Source organism: Schistocerca americana, chromosome 6, assembly GCF_021461395.2.
Source record: "Schistocerca americana isolate TAMUIC-IGC-003095 chromosome 6, iqSchAmer2.1, whole genome shotgun sequence".
Taxonomy (NCBI): domain Eukaryota; kingdom Metazoa; phylum Arthropoda; class Insecta; order Orthoptera; family Acrididae; genus Schistocerca; species Schistocerca americana.
Genome location: NC_060124.1, coordinates 409,066,355 through 409,093,125, shown reverse-complemented (window position 1 = coordinate 409,093,125; position 26,771 = coordinate 409,066,355). Strand labels below are relative to the sequence as shown.

Sequence of the window (26,771 nt, the reverse complement as noted above, 5' to 3'; positions counted from 1 at the left end):
ATTAACTGGCTAGTTTAAATCAGCTTCATTCTTCATGAATTTGTGTACATTGCACTCAATTGCTTGACTGTGACACACAACTGGCTCGATGCTCTGTTCCTACGCTTTCCACCCCCCCCCCCCCCCCCTCGACACACACACACACACACACACACACACACACCACAAAACAACCAGCATGTGGCTACACTAGATGCTGACGACATAGCTCATGCTACATTTCACTGACTGTACAGTTTAAGAACAAACAAATAAAAAAGTAAACATCACTGTATTGGCATATTCTTTGATGTCAGTAAGGCATACAATACTGGTTGGTGACATACAAAAGAGTTCTTTAAAACTACAGAAGTTAATATTTCACAGCAAATGTACATTTTCACAATGAACCTTGAATTTACAAGTTTTAAAAACACATGTGATTTCAACAATACAAATTATTCTTGCACAACTCCATCAGTGAGGCTTTCATGGCCACCTCCCCGTCTTCATTAGGTCTTTCCTGTCTCAGCGGATTTTTCGGACTCGAGTTGGTGACACACTGTGAGATCATTTTGAACAGGAGAATAATGTCAGTCAGGGCAGTGTTTTAGTGTTACCCTCTTTGCTGTAGCCATAAACAGTATCACGTCTATGGTAAGGAGTCCTGTACAGTGCTCCTTATTTGTAGACACTTTTGCTGTTTTTTGATCCTCCTCCAGTGTTGCAACAGTAAGCTATCAGTTGCAGCTTACATTGCAAAAGTTAGAGGAGTGGGCTGCAAAGACGGGTTTTCATTTTTCTGCAGATAAATGTGTGCGTGTTCATTTTAAACATTGTCGTCATATACCTGACTTGCATAGGAGGGACACCATCCTTCATTTTAGATATGTAGAGAGGTTTCTGGGTGGCATTTTTTATACCAAATTGTCATGGGCACACCGAAGAGATCTGAAAGCAAGAATTCTGAAGGCACGAATATCATAAGTGCCTTAGCCACAGGTCTTGGGGAGCAGACAGGGCACGTCTGCTCCAGTTTTATAGAGTGCTCCTACATTTGTGGCTCAACTATGGGTGCACAGTATAAGGATCGGCAAGGCATCTTATTTGAAGAACATTGTCGATGTCCATCTTGGGTGGATTTGGCTGGCCATGGGTGCTTGTAGGACCAGTTCCATACCCAGTCTCTGTGCTGAGGGCAGGGAACCACCACTTACCATCCGGCGTCAGCTCCTCATGGTGCATCAGGCATGCAAGTCCCTTGCAGCTCTGAATTCACCTACATACCATGTTGTTGCTCATCTGCCTCTGGAATGCCTTTTCTGCAACAGTCCATGAGGAACAATGCTGTTTGGGATCCACGTGCATCGTGTGTTGGAGCGACTCATTGTGAAGCAAGTACAACCTCAAATACATGGTTTTAACTGCCTGCCACCCTGGTTACTGCAGAGGCCCAAAGTGATTTTAGATTTGGTGCAGTTCTGGAGAGACTGCACTGCTGCTTTTGTTTTTAATGCAGTATTTTCTGACATTTCCTCTGTGCACCACAGCTGTGTAGCTGTCTTTATGGGTGGGTCTAAACAGGGGACCATAGTCAGTTGCTCTGTTGTTTTTCTGGATTGCGTCCTCGAGGTCCAACTGCCTCAAGACTTTAATGTCTTCAATGCAGAATTATGTAACAATCTTGCAGGCACAGGGGCGGATGAGATGTTCTTCCAGTTCTAACTTTCTAGTATCTTCTGATTTCTGAGTGCCCTTCACTCTATGCAAAGTTTGTATTCAGCAGATAAAGGAGTTCAAAACATGCCCTCCTCCAGCTACAGTGACTGGGGAAGGAAGTGTCTTTCTGCTGGGTGCAAGGACACACTTGTACTGCTGGGAATTTAAGGGCAGGTCTAGCAGCCAAGGAGTCAAGTCATGTTCCTCAGTTATTTCAATGTGCCATCCCCCTGGATGCTGTCACTTCACTGATGAGGTACAAAGTGGCTGGAATATGGGAAAGGAGTGAAGTAGAGGAGGGAAAAAAGGCTATGGACATTAGAAGGCTTTGTAGTGCTGGAGTGGGATTGGGGAAGGGGATAGGTGGGTGAAGGACAGGGACTAAGGAGTTAGGGGTAATGTAGGATATATTACAGGGAGAGTTCCCACATGTGCATTTCAGAAAAGCTGGTATTGGTAGGAAGGATTCAGATGATGTAGACTGTGAAGCAGTCATTGAAGAGAAATATTGTGTTGGCCAGCATGCTCAACAACAGGGTGATCGAGCTGTCTCTTGCCCACAGTTTGTTGGTGCCCATTCTTGCGGACAGACAGCTAGTTGGTTGTCATGCCCACATAGAACATAGTGTAATCATTGTAGCTTAGCTTGTAGACCAAATGATGCCTTCAGAGGTAGCCCTGCCTTCGATGGGATAGGTGATACTTGTGACTAGACTGAAGTAGATGGTGGTGGGAGGATTTATGGACTGGCTCTTGCACCTAGGTCTAGCGGATAGGAGACGCAAGACAAGGGTTTGGGAGTAAGGGTGAAGTAGGGATGAATGAGGATCTTGCATAGTTTCCTTGGGTAGCAGAATACCGCTGTGGAAGGAGTCTCAAGGATAGTGGGTAGGATACTCCTCATTTTGTGGAACAATGAGCAGTAGTCAAAATTCTGGCAGAGTATGCTCCATTCTTCAGTGGTACTCAGTCATGAGGTGAATATTCTTTGTGGCCAGACGATGGAACTGTGGGAGGTGGTGGGTAACTGAAGAGATGAGACATTTGAGATCTCTTTCTGTACAAGGTTGGGAGGGTAATTTAGATCTATGAAGGCCTCAGCGAGCCCCTCGGTATATTTGGTGAGGGGCTGATTGTCACCATAGATGGGTGGCTAGGCTGTATGAGAGGGACTTCTTGGTATGGAATGGGTGGCAGCTGTTGAATTGGAGGTATTGCTGGGGGTTGGTAGGTTTGTTTTATGGACAGAGGTACACATATAGCCATCTTTGAGGTGCAGCTCAACATTGACGAAGGTGGCTTGTTGAGTTGAGGAGGACCAGGTGAAGTGAATGGGGGAGCTGAGCATGCTTCCCAGCACAACGTTCTTCACTTCAGTGACTGCTTCACAGCCTGCACAATTGGGATCTTCCCATCAACACCAGCATTTCTGAATTGCACAGGTGGGAACGCTTCTGGCAATGTATCCTACATTCCAATAACCCCCCTGGCCTCAACCTTTGTTAATTTTTGTCCTTCCACTCCAGCATTCCACTGCCTTCTCTTCCACCAACTCACCCGCAGTCTTTCCTCTACTTTGCTCCCTTCCCCCCCCCCCCCCCCCTCCCCACCCTCCTTTCCTTGTCTAACCAACTGACTGCACCTGACTGCCATATCCTTTCCCCACATGTCTCTGCAAGCTCCCACAAGCAGCACTTTATCACCACCCACCCCTACCCTGCTATCCCTCTCCCTCCCCACCCCAGCATACTCCTTACCTCCACCACCCAGATTCCTTCTCCCATCATGCACAGCTTCATGCAGTCCAACCTCGGTGGTCAGAGACAGTGGTCAAGTGTGTGTGAGTTATGCTTGGGTAAATGTGTGTGTGATGTCTACTTTAGAAGAAGGCTTTTTAGCCAAAAGCTCACAGTTTTACCGGTCTCTTTGTTGTGCCTCTTTGTGATTCACCATCTCCTGTGTATGGTGAGTAGCAATCTATCCTTTTCATAATACTGCCATTATTCTATCCTGGATTTTACAGTTGTTTACAATAAGCCTAATTACCTTCTTAGGTTATCATTCTTGTGATCCTTTTCTGTAACATGAAAACTTAGGTTTTCTTTACACATTTGTCCCTCTGAAAAGAATTTCATAGCTAAAAATTGAGTGTGCATATGAATAATATGTAACTAGAATATGGCAACTGTTACACACTGATAAAGGGACTCAAAGAGCATGACATGCTGATGTGTTTTCACACCACTTGAACTGAGAATAAATATACAAGGTGTGATCAAAAAGTAATGGGAATTTTTGTTTTTCTGAAAGAACCTTCATTCATTCATTGACACCAACGTCGTCTGCTTCAAAGTAATCCCCCTTGGATACAATACACTTGTACTAGCACTTTTTTCCATTTCTGGAACTCACTTTTCATTATGTTGTTCAGCTCTTTCAGCGATTCTGTTTTTATCTCATCAGTGGTGGCAAAATGACATTCTTTCATGGTTCTGTTCAGGCTCGAGAACAGAAAGAAGCCACAGGGGGCCATGTCTGGCAAATTTGGTGGCTGAGGCAGTATAACATTACTGTTTTTTGCCAAAAAATCATGAACAAGAGTTGACATGTGAGTGGGAGCATTATTGTGACACAGTTTCCAGGAGTGGTTTTGACACAATTCTGTTCGTTTTCTTCATATTCTTTCATGCAAAATGCACAACTTCCAGTTAGAATTCCTTATTGACTGTACCACCATAAGGCAGGAACTCATGATGCACTATCCCATTGTAATTGAATAAAACAGTGGTAATAACCTTAACATGTGATCAGACTTGGTGATTTTTTTAAATTTTTTATTTATTTATTTATTTATTATTATTATTATTATTATTATCTATTTATTTATTTTATTTTTTTTTCCCTTAGTTCTTTGTGGAGTTTCCATTGGGATGATTGGGTCTTGGTTTCGATGTCATACCCTTGTACCCATGTTTTGTTTCACCACCTGTTGTAATCTTCTTTAGAAGTTCTGTATTATTGTCAACTTCAATCAGCAATTCCTGAGCTGTGTCTATGCAACATCATTTTTGGGTGAATTCAACAATTTCGGAACAAGCTTTGCTGCTGCATGTTTCATGCCTAAAACATCAGCAACAACAAAATTGCTTGGTGTGAGCCAAAGGATATGCTGATATCTTCAGCAACCTCTCTGATAATGATTAAGTGATTTTCCAGGACCATTTTCATTACTTTTTCCACATTGCCATCAGTAACTGATGTGCAGGGGCATCCAGGACACTCATCATCTTGAGTGTCTTCCTGACACTCTTTGAAATATTTACACCACTCGTAAACTCTTGTCTTACTCATAGTAGATTCACCGAAAGGCACAGTCAACATCTCAAATGTTGTGCTGTACTTCATTCCAAACAAAGTTGAATGCAACTCCTTTGACCCATCTTTCTTCGAAAGTAAAAATTCACCAAGCACTTGAAAACACTTACAACTTTTTTACTGTCAGCAACAAACTAAATAATCAAAACACCTGAAAATGCAAACATAAGTGGGGAACATGTGCACCTATAAGGTAAAAGAATTGAAAATCAGATGTATAAATCCTGTGAAATTAAAAAATTCCCTGTACTTTTTGATCACACCTCATACATTTCCAGAAATGTTGTGTTTATTATGCAGTTTGTAAAGGCACCACCTACATTTGATTTAGCATTCGAACATTGAAAAGTCTTGGACTGAATAACAGCAATATGTTTTAGGGCAGATAGCCACTCACCTGCTGAAGATAAGGTGGGTAGATCACGTAACCAATGAGGAGGTACTGAATAGGATTGGGGAGAAGAGAAGTTTGTGGCACAACTTGACTAGAAGAAGGGATCGGTTGGTAGGACATGTTTTGAGGCATCAAGGGATCACAAATTTAGCATTGGAGGGCAGCGTGGAGGGTAAAAATCGTAGAGGGAGACCAAGAGATCAATACACTAAGCAGATTCAGAAGGATGTAGGTTGCAGTAGGTACTGGGAGATGAAGAAGCTTGCACAGGATATAGTAGCATGGAGAGCTGCATCAAACCAGTCTCAGGACTGAAGACCACAACAACAACAACAGCCACTCACCACACAAAGGGGCATTGAACGGCAGACAGGCACCTTTAAAAGTATAATTACTAGTAGGCTAAGTTATCTGATGAAGTCCTTCATCGAATTTAGGGAAAACACACACATTCATACACTCACAACTCTCACATACCCAGAGATGACCGTGGCCATATGTTTGTGAGTTGTGCACATATGAATGTTTAATTTAAGTGTGTCATTTTCCCTCTTCAGACTGACATTTATGGCATTTGGTTTCTTTATGTTAACTGTAACTGTTGCATGTTGACCAATGGTAAACTTCCTTGAAGGTTTAATTAGGAGAGATCTCTTGTTTTCTCAGCGACTGTATTGCTGTCAGCAGCAAAGAGAGTATTTCCCCATAATTGAAACGATACCCTCAGGAACAACTACATTAATGTATTTTGCTTCTGATGTTTCACTAAGAGTTTAGCTTCCTTTATTAAGTTTGTGTTAGTCTTTCTCTTTGTACCCTATCTGCTGGGTGTGATTGGAACCACTTGTTAGCTATATCACTTCGGAAACCAAATTATGATTTGCTTAGAAGGCTATATTTATTCAAGTAATTAATCAATCACTCATTCATACTTCATTCCATAATTTTTGTGAAATGCAACAGCATAATAAATTGGTCTTTAGTTTTCTATGTCTATTGTATAACTTTTTTGCTTAGGAGAGGCACAACTTTTACCTGTTTTAAGTAATCTGGAAAGTCCCCTGATGGGAATGAATCATTTTTTATGTGTGTTAGGGGAGCTTGTATACTGTGTACTTGTATGCTTCATCACACATGTTGGCGCTTCAGATAAGGCTGTTGACTTTTTATTCTTTAGGTTTTCTACAGGTTTTACTGACTCCATGCTGTGTGATTCATAATAACATCACTATACTTAGTGCACTGCTATTTACAAGTATTACATTTGTTTTTGCAATTTTTGTTGTAATTTCCTTGTAATACCTGAAAAATGACCATTGCAAGTCGGTTGGATCATTTTATTACTTTATCCCTCTCTCCTATCAGTATGTTGTTATGATTTTGTTGATCCCACCCTGTTTCTAGGTTAATGATATTCCAGACTGCTCTGCTTTTATTCTCTGCATTGTATATTATTTGTCATTAAATGACAGCCTTTGCAGCAGTCAGTACCTTTCAGCACCCTCCTAGAAACCTTTCTATACTCTTGGTAGTAATTTAAGAACATTGGCTCATTGACATTTTTGAACGGACAAAGGTACTTAAGGTTCTGGGTTTTTTTTCTGATACCCTGTATTATCCTTTTTCCAAATGTAAAGACAGTCTTCTTGCAGGTATTTATTTTAAAATTTACTCATTTTGTGCTAGTGGCGCATCTTCATAATTTCTGTAAATTAACAATAATGTATGTATTATACAAGCTGTGACCATGACCCACCCCAACTAAGTAACTAGTGACTTAAGTAACTTATATGAAGAACTTGCCTTAGACGGTATAAACTACACTAGTCAAAAAGTAAACAGTGAATGGAGCTTAACAGCAAATGTCAAGTATAAAACCAGAAGCCTGAAAAGATAAATAAATTTTATAAAAATTCTTTCTAAAACAAGTAACTGCTAGAACAGACTTTCTGTATCTATGAGCACAAAGAACCTACAGGGGGTTATTAGACAGTCATTCTCACCAAGTCATGGAGAAAACCAGAGTGAACATAGGCTTGGGGAAAACAGGCATATTGCACAATAGTGAACAATAAGTGCACTAGGCAGCATGTTGGCTGTGACAACGAACCATGTACTAATGTAACATGAATGAACATCTGATCGTAAGTGCCAAGCAATTGTGTTGCTTGTGCCTAATACGTGGCTATGATTTACATATTGCAGGATAATTAAAAGCAGTCCTACAAAACAGTGCTAGAAGTACATAGTTTAAATAAATTAATAGTTATTTAATTGTACCTTAAAAGTAATTAAAAATGAAGTTGCAAATACAAGGAGTAAAGACGAGGTCACAGTGGCGGATGACAAACAGCAGTCATGCTGGTGGTTACTTAGCCATAGAGGACCTGGCTAATGAAATTTGTGTGAACATGTCATAAGTCATAAAAAATTTTGCTTTTATGACAGGTTGCTCATTGAGAATCAGATCTTCCAAATTCTTAAAAATTTTCGTTATTCCTCTAGTAGAGTTGACTTTTTACCCTTTGTTGCCATGTGAAGAAATTGTAAAAAATCTGTTGTTGGTTTGATGTGGCTGCTAATTTTAGATGCACCGCAAACAAAGAATTGTTTTTCACCTGCTTTTCTCCATGATTTGGTGAATGTGACTGCCTAATAACTCCAGTTAGGTTCTTGTTGCATATAGATACAGAAGTCAATTCTAGTAGTTATCTGTTTTGGAAGGAATTTTTACGAAATTTTTTGTACATTCTCAGGCTTCTGGTTTTATATTTGACAATTGCAGTTATGCTCCATCCAATGTTTACTTTTTGACTTGTGCAGTATACATTGTCTAACACAAATTCTCTTTATAAGTTACTTAAGTCAATAGTTACTTAGCTGGGGTTGGATAGTCTTGTGGTCACAACATTTTTTGTAATACATACATTATTGTTTATTAAATGGCATGGTGTAGGGGTAGCATCTTTGATTAGTAATCAAAAATCCTCCTTAATCTCAGTTTCGATACCTGCCATAGCTTAAATTTTGATTAATAATCAAAATTGGTGGACGAAAACTTCCGGCATAACAAGTTGCCCTCATTCTGCCAAAGGCCTTGTCATAGAGAGTGGAGGAGCAGACAGAGGTTCAGGGCTCTCTCTTGTCCTTGGGGTGGGAAACTGCCCCTCAAGGTGGAAGAATCAGCATGGGATGCAGAAGGCAATAGAAACCACTGCATTAGACACACATAACATGTATCCACAGGACATGTGGCCTGTAGTTGAAAGAGTGTCATGATGATCTGTCTGTTGGCAAAAGATGATTCTGGAATAGACCCTTAGGATCTCTGGGGACTGCCAAGGGTGGGGAGGGAAGAGAGGGATGGCAGGCCATGAGAAAAAGATTTAATAACCAACAAAAGGATAACGTTCTACAAGTTGGGGTGTGGAATGTCAGAAACTTGAACATGGCAGGGAAGCTAGAAAATATGAAAAAGGGAAATGCAAAGGCTCAGTCTAGATATAGTAGGAGTCAGGGAAGTGGAATGGAAAGAAGACAAGGATTTCTTGTCAGATGAGTATAGGGTAATATCAACAGCAGCACAGAATGGTATAACAGGAGTAGGATTTGTAATGAATAGGAAGGCAGGGCAGTGTGTGTGTTACTGTGAACATTTCAGTGATAGGGTTGCTCTTTTCAGAATCGACAGCAAACCAACACCGACAACAGTAGTTAAGATATACATTCTGACATCACAAGCTGAAGATGAAGAGGTAGGGTAAATATATGAGAATATTGAAAGGGTAACACAGTACATATTGGGAGATTATAGGAGAATATGGGCTTGGGACAAGAAATGAGAGAGGAGAAAGACTAATTGAGATTGTAATAAATTTCAGCTAGTAATAGCAGATACTCTTCTCAGGAATCACAAGAGGAGGAGGACCAGGAGCAGGAGAAGGTATACTTGGAAAAGGCTGGGTGATACAGGAAGATTTCAGGTAGATAACATCATGGTCAAACAGAGATTCAGGAATCAGATACTGGATTCTAAGGCGTAGCCAGGAGCAGATACAGACTCAGATCACAATGTAGTAGTGATGAAGAGTAGGCTGAAGTTTAAGAGGTTAATCAGGAAGAATCAATAGGCATAAAAGTGGGATACAGAAGTACTAAGGAATGATGAGATATGCTTGAAGTTCTCTAAGGCTATAGATACAGCCACAAGAAATAGCTCAGTAAGCATTACATTTGAAGAGGAATTGACATTTCTAAAAAGGGCAGTCACGGAAGTTGGAACATAAAAACATAGGTACAAAGAAGGTAGCTGCAAAGAAACCATGGGTAAGAGAAGAGATACTTCAGTTGATCGATGAAAGAAGGAAGAACAAAAATTTTCAAGGAAATTCAGGAATTCAGAAATAGAAGTCACTGTGGAATGAAATAAATAGAAACTGCAGGGAAACTAAGATGGAATGGCTGCATGAAAAATGTGAAGGAATCGAAAAAGAAATGATTGTCAGAAGGACTGACTCAGCATATATAAAAGTCAGAACAGCCTTCAGTGAAATTATAATCAAAAGTGGCAACATTAAGGGGACCATACCTTGCCTATCTAACCAATGTTAATTTAGGCAAGTATTTGACCCATTTCTAAAAAAACTATTTGATGCAGGACCTTAATATTTTTACTGTGTGTTACGTGATGCTAATAGTCAACTGTACTAAAATATACTTTATCCATTTTATAGTTTTTAAGAAATACTTTTTTAAATTTATTAACAAAAAATATTAAGTTTTTTCTGCAGAAAATATTTTTTTGTGAACTTCCTAATGGGGAATATTAATGAATGTAGTATCAGAGGTGGATTTTTATGTTATGCAGAGTCTCTGAAAATTTCATTCATTTATCTATGATAGTTTCTGATATAATGGGACATATGTACTGAAAATTTTAGTTTGCGGGAAATTGACTTTAAAGAAAAAACTTTTGAAATTTGTTACTTACAGTTAATTAAAACTGTCCTGCAGCATATGATGGCCCTTCTTCGGCCTCTAGCAGGTCTTCCAGCATCTTTTTTCACCTTCCTGTATGTTTGTCTTGCTTTCTTGGCCATATTAGATGCAGACCTGTCTGCATCAGCTATCCTCATTTTATCACAGTGTTGCAGCCCAGTGATCATATTTTCACCAGGATTAATTCCCAGCTTTTTCAGTACCAAAAACTTTCCAATATTACCACAGTTGAATGTAATAACAGCATCATGAACTACTAGTTTCATTGTATGCATGCCTACAAATACAGTTTTAGGAAGGCAGTTCCAAATTGTGCTGTTGAAACATTCATTTGGATTCTGTGTCTGCCCATGCAGACATTTCCTTAGAAAGTCAGGATGAGCCAAGTCTCTGAAAATATGTTTAATTGCTGTAGTAACAGCAGCAGGAAGAGAATGCTGGTGAGAATAAGATTCTCCAGTTGCCTGAGCCCTATTGTATTTGCACCAAGAATTTTCTCCTGATGGACACAAACCATGACATGACATGTCATCAGTAGAGGACTTACAGAAGAATATGGCCCAAACATCTCTCTTCATTGCCTCCAGATTTTCTTTATTTCTCCTAATTGCCTGCCCATAGTATACCTGCAAGTTTTCTATTTCAGTTTTAGTTAACCGACCCTGTCCGGTCAACAATTTTCCATCTATTAATTTTTTTCCTCTCATATCAACAGTTAGTTTTCTCAGCCTTGTTCCGAAACGTTTTTGAACATGGCCTACACAATCTATTTTGCTAATAATGGCATCTCCATATGGCTTAGAGTTCACCACATTGTTGTATGCCTTATTGTCACCATCGCCCAAATATCTGGTGTACCGTACGTCTCTTGTTTCTACGGACCGATGAAATATTTTTTGTACTCAGTGAACTTCCATACCACCACTTGTTCCTCTAAAATTAGCCACACAGTTATGTTCTTTATGTTCATTGATTTTACAACATTTGCAATATTTAGACATTATCTCCACGTCTAACACTTTACCGGTGTCTACACTCGTGGCAGTCACTACTCCATTCAGAGAAGTATGTCCTCTTTTCTGCCAACTTCCATCAAGTGCAACTGCAATATCCGAACAACCATCATTTTCTTCCACTGCTTCCCTAGCAGCCAGTTTCATGTTTTCCTCACTGACCTCACATACAGCTTTCTCTAATATTGCAGTCCATTTTCAAATTTATTTGGTGGTTGATATAAGTTCATCACTGAACAAAATGTTCTCCCTGCAGCCATGCCCTTGCCAAGCATAAACTAATCTAGTATTGATTTCATAAGGGCCACTTGCATCTGGTTTTGAAGAACTCATAAATGAGGTCACAGCTGAGCATTTCGTACAAATTAAATCCAAAGCAATTGGTAGGCCTTTTCTCCCACTGGCACTCTCACAAATTTTCACACTCTGTGACTTACCACACTGTCTACATTGTACAAATTTAGAAATTACATCTGATAATATTTTCGAATTTATAATACTGTTACGGCACCCCTTGTCACTTACAGTAAATTCGTTGTAACTCTCTTGAAATGGTGAGAGCTTCTTTGATGATGCACTTGTTGAAGAATTACAGTTAGAAATATCATTGCCAGGCGACATAACCTCTTGTACAGAAAGCTTTCTAAACTTGTTTCCTCTAAATTGTCATTTCTTGAAAATGCCTTTACATTTTGTCATCTTCAATAAAAACAACAAAACACACATAAACAAGCACTGGAAACGTAAATATAACAACTACTTGCAATCACACTTGAACAAAACTAACCGCATGTTTGAAAGCGTGTTGCTTACAAACAACAGAAACAAAAGAATACTGACTGCTGCATTCCAAGGATAGCCAACACACTTGAGAGAAAACACCTAACATGCAAAAATTTTTTTCAGCAAAATCCTTTTCAAAGTACTTAAATAAAACCTTAATCTATCAAAATATGATGAAAACCAAAAATTGATTTTTTGCGACCTGAACCATGGTGTGGTCCCCTTAAGAGTGCAACTGGGATTCCACTGTTAAATGCAGAGCAGAAAGTGAATAGATGGAAATCGTACACTGAAGGCCTCTATCAGGAGGAAGATGTGTCTGATTTGATAGAAGAAGAAACAGGAGTCGATTTAGAAGAAACGGGGATCCAGTATTAGAAGAAACGGGGATCCAGTATTAGAATCAGAATTTAAAAGAGCTTTGAATGACTTAAGATCAAAAAAAGCAGAAGGAATAGATGACATTCTTTCAGAATTTCTAAAATCAGTGAGGGACGTGGCAACAAAATGACTATTCACATTGGTGTGTGGAATGTGAGAATCTGGCAACATATCAGCCACATAATTCCTAGGACTGCAAGAGCTGACAAGTGCAAGAACTAAAGCTTAACAGCTGATGCATCCAAGTTGCTGACAAGAATAAGATACAGAAAAATGGAAAAGAAAATTGATGATGTGTTAGATGATAATCAGTTTGGCTTTAGGAAAGTTAAAGACACCAGGGAGGCAATTCTGACCTTGTGGTTGATAATAGAAGTAAGACTAAAGAAAAATCAAGACATGTTCTATGATTTGTCAATCTGGAAAAAGCATTTAACAATGTAAAATGGTGCAAAATGTTCAAAATTCTGAGTAAAATAGAGGTAAGCTATAGGGAGAAATGGGTAAATACAATATGTACAAGAGCCAAGAGGGAATAATAAGAGTGGACAACCATGAATGAAATGCTTGGATTAGAAAAGGTGTAAGACAGGGATGTATCCTTTCACCCCAACTGTTCAATCTGTACATTGAAGAAGCAATGATGGAAATAAGGGAAAGGTTCAGGAGAGGGATTAAAATTCAGGGTGGAAGAACATCAGTGATGTGATACGCTTATGACGTTGGTATCCTGAGTTAAAGTGAAGAAGAATAATGTGATCTGCTGAGTGGAATGAACAGTCTAATGAGTACAGAATATGGATTGAGAGTAAATCAAAGAAAGATGAAAGTAATAAAGTAGCAGAAAAATGAGAACAGTGGGAAACTTAATATTGGGATTGATGGTCATGAAGTAGATGAAGTTAAAGAATTCTATTACCCAGGCAGCAAAATAATCAGTGACGGATGGAACTAGGTGAGCATCAGATAGAAGTCTACTAGTATCAAACATAGACTTCAGTTTAAGGAACAAATTTCTGAGAATCTTTGTTTGGAGCACAGTGTATGGTAGTGAAAATTGGACTGTGGGAAATCTGGAAGAGAAGAGAATTGAAGCATTTGAGATGTGGTACTGCAGACAAATGTTGAAAATTAGTTATACTGATAAGGTAAGGAATGAGGTGGTTCTGCACAGAATCGATGAGGAAAGGAAAATGTGAAAAACATGGACAAAGAGAAGGGACAGGATGATTGAACAACTGTTAAGACATCAGGGAATGACGTCCACAGTACTGGAGGGAGCTTTAAAGGGCAAAAACTGTAGAGGAAGACAGAGATTGGAATACATTCAGCAAATAATTGAGGACATATATTGCAAGTGCTACTCTGAGATGAAGAGGTTGGCACAGGAGAGGAATTCGTGGTGGGCCACATCAAACCAGTCATAAGACTAATGACTAGAGAAAAAAAAGAAAAGATATGTCAGTAGTGGCAACCATGTCAGTTTCAAAATAAATACCTGCAACAGAGGCAGCGTTTTTATTTGAAGACTGGTTTACTGTTGCTGAACCGGGCCAAAAATTGAGTGGAGAAACATATTTAACTGTTATTTATTTTTGTGAGACATTGCTGCTGATGTGGATACATTTTACAAATCTTTCAAAGTTCGGTTTGAATTTATTATTTACATTCTTCTTCTACTTCTTCTTCTTGGCTTCTTAGGGACTTGGAGATCTTTTGCTGAACTCAAATGTTACCTCCAAATGCTTCTATCTTGCGATACCTCCTGCCAATTTTTTTGCCCATCTTGTTGCATATTGTTGTAAATTCATTCAGTCATGTATTTCTGCGTCTCCATTATGGCATTTTACCAAATGACTTCTTAAATATTCTTAAAATCACTTGATCTTCTTTCACTCTCATCAGCTGGCCTGCCCATTGAAGTAAGTCTTCTGGAATTTATTATGTTCATTATTGTTGTTTGATGTGATAACATGTGGACTTGTGTGTGGTGTCTCCTCTTCCAGCTTTGCAAATTATCATCGTTGTATGGACCAAATATTTTCCTATAAACTTTGTTTTCAAAACTTGTAATTGTTGTTCTTCTGCCGTCTAGAATTGTCTGTATGGAGTAGTAGACTCCGTTAACATTTTGCGGTCTCATTTTTGCTTCTGCTTGTCTCTGTCATTGCACCCAGGAATTTTAACTGGTCAGTGCATTGAAATTTGTGTCTTCCGATTATTAGATGCAATAGGTTGTCTTGTTCATTTCTGAATCTTTGAATTATCATTAATTTTGTGTTGTGATCATTTACTTTTAGGCCAAGTTTGGATGCTTTTTCTGTGAACTCCACAGATAGCTGTGAAATCTTTCTTTCACTTTTTCCAATGACCACTATCCCATCTGCATATGCTTACACCTTAACTTTATTTCTTTGGAGGAGCCTAGCAGGCAACAGTTCGAGTCCATCACATATCTCTCCAAGACTACATTAAAGAGAAGAGGGAACAGAACACCTCCTTCTTTTAGTCCAGTTTTATTTTTTAAATGATTTATTCCATTTAGCAAAACACTGCTTATATTATTATCCATGCACATTTTCAGAAATGTATAAGTTCAATTGTAAATCCAAATTCTGTCATTACATTCCAGAGGCTTTGCCCGTGAATGGAATCATACGCTTTTGTAAAATCAATGAACAAGTAATGTACTTTTTACTTACATTCTTATAGTGTTTCATTTATTGTTATGGTTGCAATTATATTGTCAGTATTGGAACTATTTCTATGAAAGCAATTTTGATGATTACCAGTTATACTTTATGCATATGTTTTCAAGTAGTTTAGCAATGATTAAGATAAAATCATATAGACTTTGTTAACCAGTGATATTTCCTGACAGTTTTTCAAGTCTCATTTTTACCTATTGGGATTATCAGTGATTTCGATTCTGTTAGTATGATATCAGTTTTCCAAATTTCCTGAATCAGGTGAAACAAACGCCTGTGCAGTGCTTCTCCTCCATACTTGAGTATCTCAGCTGGAATACTGTCAGTTCCAATTACTTTACCATTTTTAGGTGTTTGATACAATTCACTGCCAACTCATGTATGAGTTTTGGAATTTGGTCATTATTGGGGCTGCTGCTTAAATTTTGTAATTTGTGATTCTGGACCAGAATCAATAATCATATTACCATCATTATCCTTTCTCACCTTAGATTTATAGTGAAACCTTATTAACACTGGTTTCTGTATACATTTCATCCCAACTTTGGTTTGCTAGCTCTCTTGAAAAATCTTGCATTGTGACTTCTGATAAAAGTAATCCTGCAGTTTAGGGACTTTTTCTGTGTGTGAGTTTACTGTTATTGGCAGGAAATAAGCAAAACAAATAACTTTTGGAGGTGGATAACTCTTGGTCACTAAAGTCCTATGAGTGTTTGTTGAATAACTGACACATCAGTGCTCCAAAACACTGTTCATAGATTCGAATGGGAAATACATAGCAACTGCTCTCTTGGACACCCATAAGCCATCAGTTTTTTCACTGGAATCACAATGGTCAGTTGAATAATGATCTCAGGATCCTGAAGTAAGCAACAGGCTAATCCTTATGCTAGTCAAATGTCACCATAGGTTACAACAAAGTCCAATCACAGCCCAGGAGAAAACCGAATAGTGTTGGGTTGTTGCCAATAGGTATACCAGAGACCTTGCTCTAATCATCATCTGGTTGACAAGTAGGCTGCAGTGGTGGTGGCAGCCCTTAAATCTGCTGCTGGTGTTGCCACATGATCTGGCGCCAGCAGATGTATCCTTCCGCGTTGCACCTAGCGACCTTATCAGACATATGCATTATTATATCGACTCATCCATTTATAGAGTTGGCCAGATTACAAGAAGACATTGGTTGACAGCCTTTTTCTCCCTATGTTTTATTCAAAATTTTAAAAATTGCATTTAATTTAACATTGTCAAAAGCTTTTTTAAATCTACAGGTACTGTAAATGTGTGTTGGCATTTAACCTCTCTCTCTCTCTCTCTCTCTTCTAAAATAATTGTAGCTTTAGTATTTCTTTGTGTGTTCTTTAATTTCTCTAGAACCTAAACTCGTAATAGCTCAGAGACTTTACTAACTTTGGGGTGCCACTCTTTTTCCTAGATGAGAGTTAAAAGTACTCACAGGTTTGGGAGTACTGAGATATATGGAAATACCATATCAGAAGGATGAAAAAAAAAAATAATAATAATAATAAAGAAAGAAATCCCAAAAATCATGATTTACATCTGCAGTAAGTGTGCTACCTAAATTAAGTAGTTCACTTGCTTAATTCCTTTTTGTTTTTCTTCTGCTGTATCTCTGCATTTACTGGAGTGCATTTCTTTAATGTTTTCATTATATGTGCCTTAGAAATCCTAACATATTTCTAAATTTCCCCAAGTTTTTCTTATTGCCTTCACAATTTACTGAAAATCATCTTCACTTTCTTCAAGGACTAGTTGATCATCTGCATATTTAATAACTCACTCTCTCTCTCTCTCTCTCTCTCTCTCTCTCTCTCTCTCTCTCTCCCTCCCTCCCTCCCTCCTCCCCCCCCCCTTCCCCTATCTATCTACCTATCTGCTGTTATTCTACGACCAGTATGTCCAATAAACAGGCCTGGAGATATGCTGCAGCCTTGTTTCACTCTCTCCTAATATCTACCTTTTTTCTGCTTCCTCCACTCTCACCTCTCTTATGTCATAGTTATAATTAACTTGTTCCAAATTATTTTTGAGTACTTCAAGCAGTATTTTCCATTTTACTAGATCAAAAGCCTTTACCTTATGTATCAAACACCAACCTATATGTGCAGCAACTTCTAAAGTCTCTGTGCCATATCTCAGTCAGCTTTTCTCATTTTTATTTATTGTTTCTTTACTAGAATTTTTGTTACTGAAACACACAAACTTATATTAGGTAGTCATCGGACATTTCATTCATAGGATAGCAGATGGAACATTAATTGGTAACGACAGAGGGAAAATTTTCGAATATTTTTTTAGATGTTGGTATGGTTGTGTAACTCAACAGACTGATCAGGAACACTGATAAAGAATTATTAAAATAATTACATTCTGTGTCTATTGTCATTTGAAACATATACACCCCATCAGAAAATAAGGAAATCATTTTTTGAAGTCCTGTTCATGATGTCATTGTAGATAGTGCACAGTTGTGGATAAGCCAAGGAAGGGAAGGTTTGGCTGTTCATTTTGAAGGAATAATTATGCATTCATCTTAACTGATTTAGGGATATGACTGAAAATGTAAACAAGAATAGCCTGACAGGGTGCAAACATTGTACCTCTTCAATGTGAATGTACTGTCTTAATCACTATACAACCTCACTCAGTAAAAACCATTTAAGATATGAAAAAATAAAGGTCAGTGGAAAAGATAGTGTTTCAATCATGAAGTGATTAAAACTGTAGAAAATGTAATATTCAGTGAACTTGCAAGACTGTTGTGAAGAATATCTGTGGAGGAGGGCAACGCCCCAAAACTGAATGAGGATCTAGGTGGTCATATGTACAAGGATGAAGCAGAAGGCTTGGATCTGGCATAATGTCGAGAAATTCAGTGTTTGATGCAGCACATTTGTGGATGTGGTTGATGTTGCATTCTCAGTGACAAGAGGACAGCTGAGCGATAGTTACATAAAAACTGTGGAAAGATGATGAGGAGCATAATTGGTATTTTTTAACACAGGATGATTGGATGTTAGCTAAAACTATAGGTCCACTAGGACAGAAATCCTCTCTGTTGCAACAAAAGACTGAGACGTTTTGGGATGGACTGAAATGGTTAGGCTTCTGTACTTTGAAAAGCAGTTAGAAGAATGTGAAAGAAATTGGGGTGAAGGAAGAGATGGAATAGAGTGAAAAATTCTGGAATGGATCTATCATTTTAAGTGTGTGTTTGAAGCTGTGGATGGCCGCAATTTTCAACTTTTACAACAATTATAAGGTCAGTGTCACCAAGAACGGACCTAGGGAAGGAAACTGATGAGGTAATGGTAATGCTTGATGGTCGTAATTAGATGGAGGTATAAGTTAGACTAACTGAAGCAAGTTTTGGTGAAGGCTTTGGGTCAGTTTATGTGCTTAAAGCTTAAAAATGTCTAGCAGTTCCCTCAAAGAAATACTGTGTGGACTAAATATTCACTGTTGAAATTGAGCTGTATGCGTCAGAGGAAGTCAGAAATATCACAGCAGATAGTTTTGAAAGGCGGTCACATTTATTACATAGTAAAATAGTTGTCATAATTGTCATTTAATTAATTGAGTATAACATAATTATGTATTTCTTCTGTTAAGCAATTCTCAACTGTATCAAGTCACGTCGTTTGGACACGTTCTTTGAATTTGAAGAAAAAATTATGAGCAAAACAACCCTGGATCGGGGCATTATGGAATTGCTTGCTGATGGAGAAGCTGGTACACCTGAAGACAAACTCCGTCTCTTTCTTATTTATTACATATGCTCACATTCAATGTCAGAGGTTAGAAAACAACCGATATATTTTTTCTCATATAGTTATGACAACAATCTCATTTGTCATTTTGAAGTCATGTTTTTAGTAACAACAAAATAATTCAATTATTCTGAATGAATTCCTTATTTAAGATATTTTCTATTTAAATAGTTTGATCATAATTTCTTACAGGCTGAGTATGATCGTTTCGCTGTAGCACTGCAGAATGCTGGTTGTGATCTTCAGCCTTTGTCATACATTAAGAGGTGGAAGTAAGTATGTTTATAAAGTTCTAAATATAAATAATATAATTATGTTGTGTATTCTAAACATTCAGTCGCTTTGGACACAACTTTCCATATTCAGTAAATAATTTTTTTACTGTTATATATCTTTTTTCAAACAGAGCATATACAAAAATGGCAGCTACCCATAACCAGTATGTAGGTGGTGGTACCAAAACTGTCAGCATGTTCTCAAAACTAGTTAGTCAAGGATCATCATTTGTGATGGAAGGAGTGAAAAACCTTGTCGTGAAAAGGCATGTAAGTACCATGCACTTATGTCATAATGTATTGTCATTGCCCTTAAATTGCTGTTCATAGTGAGTGGGAAATCATATGTATCTGGGCAGTTTAGGGTAATCATTTTAAATATAAGTATCAAAAAGAATAAATCATTTCTTAGAACTAGCTACAAAGTTATGTGCACACTCACTGAAATGCACCACAATTCATGTTGCAAATTTCATATAGATTCCATATGCAGTGATCAACCTGAACATTATGATCACCTACCTAATAGCTGGTATGCCCTCCTTTGGCAGGGATAACAGCGCGAGCGTGTCATGGCATGGAAGCAGTGAGGCCTTGGTAGGTCGCTAGAGGGAGTTGGCACCACATCTGCACACACAAATCAACTAATTCCTGTGAATTCTGGGGAGCTGATGAGCTCTAACACCACGTTCTATCACATCCCAGATGTGTTTGATTGGGTTCAGATCTGGCGATTGAGAGGTCAGCACATCAATTGGGACTCACTACTGTGTTCCTCGAACCACTCCATCACACTCCTGCTCTTGTGACTTGATGCATTATTATCTTATTGAAAAATGCTTCTGCCATTGGGAAACATTATTGTCATGAAGGTGTGTGCATGGTCTGCAACCAGTGTATGATGCTCCTAGGCTGCCATGGTGCCTTCCACAGAACCCATGGATGCCCATGTAAATGTTAGCCAGAGCATAATGGAGCCACCGCCAGCTTGTCTCTGTCCCGCCCATCTGCATGATGAACAGGAACAGGCTGTTGGGATTCATTAGACCATGCTACACTCTGCCAGCTCTGCCACTGCAAGTGCTCAGTGCCATTGGTCACATGCCCATTTCAGTTGTAGTTGCCACTGTTGTGATGTTAACATTGGCACATGCACGAGTTGTTGTTTGCTGAGGCCCACTGTTAGGAGTGTTCAGTGCACTGTGTTTTCACACACACTTGTACTCTGCCCAGCATTAAAGTCTGATAGTTCTGTCGCCGTTCACTGCCTGTCTTGATTTACCAGTCTGCCCAGCCTTCAATGTCCGACATGTGTAATGAGGGGTGGCCACACAACCACATAGCATCTGACGTGGTGTCACCTTGCTTTTGCCACGTGTTGAAGACACTTACCACAGCACTCCTTGAACACCCGATAAGTCTTGTAGTTTCCGAAATGCTCATGCTGAACCTGCGTGCCATCACAATCTGCCCTCGGTCAAACTCGGATAGATCGTACACCCTCCCCATTGTCCACACTGACTGCATGCTCATTGATACTCCATGCACCATGCGTGTGTCTAACTAGCAGTCATTCCTCAATAGGTGATGCTACTGTCGCCTCGATGGATTTATATCAATATTAGGTCAGTGGTCATAATGTTCTGGTTGAGTGGCGCAATGCATTCTTTCTTAGTAAGTAAGTACCTGGTGCACTCAAGGGATGATTTTACCTCAGTGCTCATGGCAATTTTGCCTGATTGACGTAACAATTCTGGATAGTATCGCCTTCTAATGGAAACTTTTTGATTGACCCTATACGTATTAAAGAGCATACATGAGAGTGCATCCCTTGCCTCCACCCACAGTTAAGTCTCAAAAACTGGTGTTAAGTGTTGTTGTATCCGTACTTGACATACTACTACTTCCATAGTCAAACTTATGAACCATATTAACTATTGATGTATGCCGAGATTATTCATGGCTTCAAAAACCTTATTTCTTTTTATGGTGCCATAACCTCTTTAAAGTCAATAAATATATGATGTGTCACAATATCTTATTCCCTTTTTTTTCCCTTCCAATTTTACCTCAGAGTGGATATTTGACAATAGTTGGCCAGATATAAAGCCTGTGTGATATCTGCTAATTGCTTTTTCTGCAGAAAGTTTTACATGGCAAAACTGAGTCCTTGTAGCCACAGTATCGCTCATTGTTCATCTTACAAAATTGAAAGCTCATGTCCTTTAATATTCTTAGGATTTCCAGCGACTGCCGTTACAACCCGAGCTCTCATTCATTCATGAAACAGAATTGTTTGCAAGCAGGTATTCGCCTCTCGAATACATATTGAATATTGTACAATATAAAACATTCTTAGAAAAATCGTCCAAATTGCCTACTTCTTTGTTAAGATTGTGTTGCTTCCATGGTTATTTAAAATACGCCAATGCACTGGCTTTAATAGATGTGTTTACTTCACTAGAGGTACACTACACAGTTCTCTGTCCCACACCACACACCTCAGCCATTCTCACCTGGCTATTGGCAGAGTTGTGGCAAGCACCACATAGTGAAGAGGTGTTTGCTTCAGCCTTTCTTTTGAAGACATTGTACTCTTGGAACACTGTAGCTCTTGCTTGTTTGCGTAACACTTGGTGCTTTTCTGATCTGTCAACCTTAATGACCTCTTCCCAAACAATACAACCATCAACATACGTACACTGGAGAATTCACCACTATATATTGAAGGTATACTCAACAATGCATGAAACAGACTGAAACAGTGAGTGACACTTCAGAGCATCATGTGGTAACTGTGTCTTGCTACTGCACATCTTGTTCTTCTGGTCTGCATCTGTTTGTTTGATTTGTTCTTTGTTTCTGTTGTGTCTCCATTCTTCTGATCTGTTGCTCCATACTAATCACCTTACCTGCAGCATTCTCTATTTCATTACTGTTTTATTCAATTGCTCATTCATGTTATAAGTATAGGTCTTGGAGGATCCTGTCAGTCTGTTTTCCAAATTAATAGTTAGGTGTTCAGCCGAAAATAATATACTTATTTTGTCTTTCTCCTTTAACTTTATGTGCATTCAAAATGTTTCCTTTTATGTGGAGGTGATGATCAGAGTCCATATTTGCACCTCTGGACCTATGGCAAACTAATACATCAGAGTCACGCCAGGTTTCTATTAATATACGAGGTGCTACCCAAAAGTTCCCATAATACACCAAAAAATAAAATTACTCTTTACCTGGATCTTGTTTATCACCATCACCTTCAAAGTAGTGCCCTGTGGGGTGTATGCACCGCTCCCAGTCATTTTTCCATGAACTCAAAGCTCCTTCGAATGCATTTTTCGTGAGCCTGTGTAGTACCATTTGCAATTCTGTTTGAATCTTATCGACAGTGTAAAATCTTCAGCATTTTAACTTGAGTTTCATTCCGGGGAGTAAGAAAACATTTGGGTTAATTTCGCAGAGGAGGAACAACTGTCATTTTGTTTTTCGCAAGAAACTCCTGGGTGATCAACACAATGAGTGACTTCACATCGTGATGATGCAGGAACCAATTGCTGATGCTCCACTTTTGTCGGACAAAACCCTATGACATTTCCCGCGAGACAGCCCCATGACATTGCATACACCTGGATGGTCTGCCTGTGACCGTATTTCAAAGAGACATATTTGGGAGTGAGTCTGGTTGACAGCTGAGCTGAAGGGGATTGTCACCAAATGATGTTCTGCTGTCTTAATGACATTTAAAACAGTGATAACTTTGCCTGTAATCTAAGGTGTCTTCCCCAAGTATTTACTTCAATATGTCATGTTTATGTAGTGATTTTTCCAAACTCTCAAATGATGTGTGAGGTGCTAATTGGTGGTGTTTCGTTGTCCTAGCTACACTTCACCAGCTACACACATTCAAAGAACTTTTCGGTAACATCTCGTACGATCGGTTTTGTTCCTAGTATTGTTTGGTGTAACTGACATCATTTTATCTGTATACCTATTCTGGAAACACTTGCTAGAAACTATTATGTTAAGGTATGTTGCAAAATTCATCAGGCATAATCTATTGTTATTATTCTCTTTATGTAGACTGCATTTACCAATGGTAGGAGAGAATACCCGCTCCTGTCCTACCTTAGCATTCATATCTTCTGTCACCATCTTTATATTGTTTTTTGGACACTGTTGATAAACTTGCTCCAGTTCCTGTAGAAAATATCCTTCCCTTCTGCTGTCTTCTCCTCAGTATGGGCATGTACATTTAAGAGAAATTGATTAAAGAGTTTTTCTTTTATTCATATATAATGTATCCTTGGACTTACTGCTTCAAATTCTGTCACTACACCAAATATTTGTTCACTGCTGTGGCCAATGTACTACATAGTACACTGCTGTTTCTGTAAAGTAGCCTGTCCCGTCCATGTTATCTCTTGCAAGACTGGGGATTTTCTCTGCCCAGGGACTGGGTGTTTGTGTTGTCTTCATCATTTCTTCATCATTCATGAAAGTGGTGAGATTTGACTGAGTAAAGATTGGGCATTTGTATGGGCGCTGATAACTGTGCAGATGAGCCCCCCACAAACCAAAAATCATCATCATCATCATCTTGCAAGGCTATGATATCAACTTGTAGATTTTCGCTACTCCAGTCAGGTTACCAAGGCTTCAACTCCATATAATGTCTTTACAAACAATGGGGGAAACTCCAGGTAGGAATATCAACAATGTAGGAAAAGACAGATTGCCACTTACTGTAAAGAAGACACATTAAGTTGCAGACAGGCACAATTAAAAGACACACAAAGATTTCGGCCATAGCCTTCATCAGTAAAAGAAAGACGCACACCGTTCATAAAAACAAGAAAGTGTGCCTCATGTACGCATGACCACCAACTGCAGCCATCTATATTTCCTTGAGCCTTAGTAATAAGATTTTTTTCCATGTATGAGCTACAAGCCTATAGCCTGACCCCCTTTTCATTGGAGGACTATTTCTCCCACTCTCACCTGCCCTGACATTGTTTCTCAGAGGGTTTGGGTCTCCAGTCTTCTGCATGGATGCACAGGTTTCAAGAGCTCACCATCTTGGAGGTGAGAGACGAAATCCACTCTCATCTGCCCTGACATTGTTTCTCAGAGGGTTTGGGTCTCCAGTCTTCTGCATGGATGCACAGGTTTCTAGAGCTCACCATCTTGGAGGTGAGAGACGAAATTGAGTATTAGAGGCAAAGTGAATTTGACTTGATTATAGTCGTATTTTACACATCACTATCACATTTGAACCCCAAAAGGTTTATATCTATAACTAATAAATACAGCAGTGATAGGTTTTTGTAGAATGTAAATAGTGTTGGGAATGAAGGTAAAACACACTGAATAGTAGAGGTGTTGAGTCATCAGCAGTCACATGAACAGGACTAAAAAGTTCTTTCATACAAATCATTATTCAAGGTAAGTAAGTATGTGTTTGTTCCATTTCCTGGATGGAATGTCTTTCTTCTTCTTCTTCTTCTGTTGCTGCTGCTTTGTTAGGACCCTTCAGGATCATGTGTGGCTTGTTTTGCACATCTTCTCTCTTCCCAATACCTCTTCATTCTCTCGCTTCTTCTGTTTCTTTCTTCTTCTGCTAAGACAACTTTGACTTTGGTGTCCAGCCACCTGTGACCATCCACCAACCCTTTATACTTCTCCCTGTCCTGTACTATTGCCTGCAGATTCCTTTTTTTATTTCTACAGCCTTCCAGTCATCTCTGACTTCCTACATCCAGTTGTTTTCCATCTGACGTGTAGCATTCCATATGTTCTTAGTCAATCTCTCCTCGTCCACCCTCATTATGTGCCCATCAAATCGTAATCTCCTCTTCAATATCTCTCTTGATATGGGTTCAAAATTTTCATACAGTTCCTGTTGTGTTCTGTGTATCAAGGTATCCCCATGTTTTGTGTATCCAGATATCCCCATGTTTTTTGGTGCCCTATATGTCTGTCAGAATTTTCCGCTCCTCCTTCTCCAACTGTATACAAGCTCTGTTGCCAAGTGTGATTGTATACAGAGCAGCATTTCTTACAGTTGCTGTATAATGTCGCAGTTTGGCATTCCGTGAAAGATTTTTCTTGCCATATATTGTTTTCAGTGCATACCAAAGCTTCTGCAAAAGTTGCGCCCTGTTACTGCGGTACTGTTGCTCTTTATGCCACCAGTTATCTTCTCCCCCAAATAGTGAAAACTGTTGACTTTCTCAACCACTTGGCCATCTTTCTTCCAGTCAGACTCAGTGTTCAATGTCTTGGTCATCTTATATGCAATCTTCAGCCCGACCTTTTCGGCTGTTTCAGCTAGATTTTTTAGTGCTGTCTTTGCCTCTTCTTCTGTCTCATTTAAGAGTGCCATGTCATTTGCAAGTATCAGGCAGTCCACTGTTGCGTTATGTTTGACCTTGCACCCTATTTGCACAACTTTGATCTTCATGTTACTATTTAGTTGTCTCCACTGTCTCACTACTTTGTCCAAAACCAGGTTAAATAAAATTGGTGACAGTCTGTCCGCTTGCTGGACACCTGTTTTTATTTCGAAGCTGTCTGACAGTGTACTGCAATGCCTGATCTGTCAGTAGTGTTGCTTAATGTTTCCTTTATTATTGCATGTGTTGTAGCATCCAGCCCTCTATCTTCTAACACATCAAGCAGAGTACCTCTGTCAACTGAATCTTAGGCCTTTTGAAAGTCACATGTGTCACTATTATATTTTTTTCCTTTCCTGTGTCTGTTTCATTATCCTTTTTATTCCAAATATCGGTTCTGTACAGTTCCTCCCTTTTTTAAAGCCTATTGTCGGCCCCAGTTGTTCTTCAGCTCTGTTCAGCAAGATTCTCGACAAAACCTTGTACCCTATGTTTAAGACAGAGGTGCCCCTGTAGTTATACAGTACTTTCTTGTTCTCTTTCTTGTGTAGTGGTATTATAATGGCTTGTTTCCAGCCTATTGGTATCCTCTTATTTCTCCAGATATCCATTATATTGTACATACTACTTTCTATTTCAGGCCCACTCCACTTGATCTCTTCAGCACAGATACCATCATTGCCTGATGCCTTGTTGTTTTTGAGGTTTTTAATTGCCTCTGCTATTTCTGCTCTGGTACATTGTGTAGACTGTCCTGACTTTCGTCCCTAGAGCGTAAGTGTGTCCACTTTACTGTCGGTGCTTCTGCATTCAGCAAATCCCTAAAATACCTGTCCATTTCCTCGCACACCTCTTTCTTGCCTATTTTTATTGTGCCATCTTGTCCTATTATGAAGGGTTATTTTGTCTCGAAGCCTTTAATTCTGTTATTCATTTTTCTGAAAAAGACTCATGATTTAA

At 39.0% G+C, this 26,771-nt stretch overlaps 1 protein-coding gene across 1 annotated transcript in view; it reads left to right on the top strand.

Annotated features, from left to right (window-relative positions):
* Positions 1-26,771, top strand: part of LOC124619866 (protein sly1 homolog) — a 201,829-nt gene that overhangs the window by 139,104 nt on the left and 35,954 nt on the right. Inside the window, exons 10-12 of the mRNA XM_047146485.1 lie at positions 18,984-19,168; positions 19,334-19,413; positions 19,548-19,686. Coding sequence (XP_047002441.1) covers positions 18,984-19,168; positions 19,334-19,413; positions 19,548-19,686 — 404 coding nt within the window. The remainder of the gene's footprint in view (positions 1-18,983; positions 19,169-19,333; positions 19,414-19,547; positions 19,687-26,771) is intronic.